The sequence below is a fragment of the Phaethon lepturus genome, unplaced genomic scaffold (genome assembly GCF_000687285.1).
Source record: "Phaethon lepturus isolate BGI_N335 unplaced genomic scaffold, ASM68728v1 scaffold6485, whole genome shotgun sequence".
Lineage (NCBI taxonomy): Eukaryota > Metazoa > Chordata > Aves > Phaethontiformes > Phaethontidae > Phaethon > Phaethon lepturus.
Genome location: NW_010542542.1, coordinates 10,755 through 13,549, shown reverse-complemented (window position 1 = coordinate 13,549; position 2,795 = coordinate 10,755). Strand labels below are relative to the sequence as shown.

At 55.4% G+C, this 2,795-nt stretch overlaps 1 protein-coding gene across 1 annotated transcript in view; it reads left to right on the top strand.

Annotated features, from left to right (window-relative positions):
• Positions 1-2,795, top strand: part of LOC104621539 (plexin-A2-like) — a gene marked incomplete at both ends in the record, with an annotated part of 30,514 nt that overhangs the window by 18,515 nt on the left and 9,204 nt on the right. Inside the window, 2 exon segments of the mRNA XM_010288055.1 lie at positions 1-3; positions 5-195. The exon segment at positions 1-3 is cut by the window's left edge and continues 81 nt beyond it. Coding sequence (XP_010286357.1) covers positions 1-3; positions 5-195 — 194 coding nt within the window.

The following is a 2,795-nucleotide window of genomic DNA, read 5'->3' as shown; positions in this document are numbered from 1 at the left end:
CCGGCTGACCTTCATCCGAACACTGGAGCTGCAGCGCAGCTTCTCCATGCGTGATCGCGGCAACGTGGCCTCGCTCATCATGACGGGCCTGCAAGGCAAGCTGGAGTACGCCACCGACGTGCTGAAGCAGCTGCTCTCCGACCTCATCGAGAAGAACCTGGAAAATAAGAACCACCCCAAACTGCTCCTGCGCAGGTACTGCAGGGCGATGGGGAGGGGACGGGGCTGTGGGCAGGTCAGTGCGGTCCCGCGGGCTGGCATGGCCACGCTGCTGCTGGCATCCGGGGGTCTGCGGGACCAGGGAGCTGGTGTCGGAAGGAAAACACTGCTCTCCATGGGGCACTTTGGATGACCCATCCATTTCCTTGCCTGTCTCCCAGACACGGGGTTAACTCCGCTGTATGATTCCACAGATGGCTGAACTGGGTCTTAAATTAGATCCAAGAGAGCTATTGCCTCTGATGCATCTCTCTCTCACGCATAATCTCCTACCTTGCCGCAGCCCCAGCAGCTCCCCCCTTCCCCTGGCTTGGCTGAGAGCTGGTGATGATGCCAGCACCGCCACCTCTGCCATCCAGCTGCCTCCCGCTGCCCTGCCCTGCCTGCACCCGCCTGGCCGAGCTCCTGCTCCTCTCACCCGTGTGTGCAGAGAGGCCCGGGCGGCTCCGCAGAAGGGCTTAGCTCTGCCCGGGGCTGCCTCAGGGCAGCGTCATGGCAGGGAGGCGAGCGGCACAAAAACTGGAGCTCTCCATCCCGTGCACGTTGCGGTACCAAGCTGTGCCCTGTGCCTCCAGGCCGGGAAGAGGAGGCACCAGCTCAGGTACGGCAGGGTCTGGAGGAGCAGAGATGCAGCACTTCAGCCATCTTACTGGCCTTCAGGCTCTTAAGGGCAGGCGCCTGATTTCTTACATGCCTGTACAGTACTTAGGGCCCTTGTCTCCCATGAGCTGTGGTTTTATCATGATGAGCAGAGCATTAAAGACCTGGTGAAGAAAAGTACCCCTTGGATGGGCAATGCCGTGAATTGCCCCTGGAGCCGTCAGGGAAGGGCAGGCTGCCCAGCAAGGCTTGGTCCCCCTCCTGATCCTCTGCAGCCCATCCTCTGCAGCCATGGTGCTTCTGTGACCTTCACCCTCACGCCTCTACCTGCTCACCTCACCCTGCTATCTCGCAGGTATTTATGGGCTTTATCCTTCCAGCATCCATGTCTGCCTGGATGGAGAGCAGCGTTCGTGTTTCACAGCTGGGGGAAGGAGCTCAAGAATTAATTGACTCACCCAAGTTTGTGCTGGGAAATGGCAGAAAGAAAAAGGGGAAAAAGTGTGTATTAATGTAGGCCAGATTGGCAGCCACAAGTAAAGGCTACCCCTGTCACAGCCACCTCCATCCTGTGTCCCTTTGGGTCCTGGCTGTGCTGCAAAACCTGACCTTGGCTGGCGGCAGGAGCGTGGCTGCCCCATCGGCTGTGCCTGCAGCTCCGCTGGCATCTCGCTGGAGCGACTGGACGAAGGTGAGGGGAAAATTTCACAGCTCTAGGAAAATTTCAGGGATTCCTCCAACCATAATGAATATACTTGACAGGAAATTGCTTTAAATCTGGCTGTGTTTGCGGAGGCAATAACTCATCTCGGAAAAGGAAGCCGTCTTAATTTCCCTCGTGGTTTGACAAGTCGCTGGGAAAGCGTCTTCTGCCTCAGCCATCAATAATGACTTTTTGCAGTGCTCCAAAAAGCACATGGCTGGTGATCAGAGCCGTGCCCCCTCCTACGCACAGCACCCAGCAAAGAGCCGCGGCCACCGGCAGGGGCAAGAGCCGCGGCCACGGGCAGCGCCAGCAGCGTCGAGGCTGGCTGTCCTGCGCCAGGATTCAGCCATTTCACGGGAAACCTCCCCTGGAATGTTCCCAGGGATGGGGCGTCTACCACCTCTCTGGGCAACCCGTGCCAGTGCTTCACCACCCTCATTATAAAAAATTTCTTCCATATATCTAGTCTCTTTTAATTAAAAATCTTCCCTCTTTTAGTTTAAAACCGTTACCCCTTGTCCTATTGCAACGGGCCCTGTCAAACCTACGGCTGGAGCCCTGTCCCAGCCCTGTGCCCCACGGGCTCCCGGGGGGGTTGGTGCACGAAACAGCGCAGTCTGCGATGTCTTGCTCTGACTTAATAAGGAGTGATCAGCCACAAAGTGAGACACTTTTTTTTTTAATTTTTTGAGCTCTCTGGTGGCAGCAGTTGATAATTGGCACTCAGTTCTTTCTCTCTTTCTTCCTCATTTTCCCCTCTCTCTTTCTTCCATGACTATCCCTCATGGGAGACAGCAAGAAAGTTGACATTAAATCAAATAGCTGCTCTGGTTCCTGGCACAGAGCACAGCACACAGCAGTTTGGAGACCTAGATATAGTAGGGAAAATTAATAAAATACATATTTATTTTTTGGGTTCTCTCAGCTCTTTTTGTTTAGTTTTGTTTTGTTCCTGGTGCCTCAGAAAGTCAGAGGAGCAGCCAAGACGCTGGTTCCTGGCGTCAGACTCCTTCGGAAAGTCATCTCTGGATTGTACTTTGCCCTTGTTATGTGGTCACTGAGAAGGGTTTTCTCCAAGCCTAGGGATTCTACCCTGCCATGTTAATCTTCAGGAGCTTATTTTTTCTTTTCAGAGACAGATCTATAACCGCGTTTCGGCCACCAGCCCAGCGACGGCGTAAGAGCGACGCCGGCCGAGGGGCGGCACAAGCCCCCGGCAGCTATTGCTGTGGCTCAGCAGACCCCCCCCCCCGCAGCAGAGAGCGAGGGA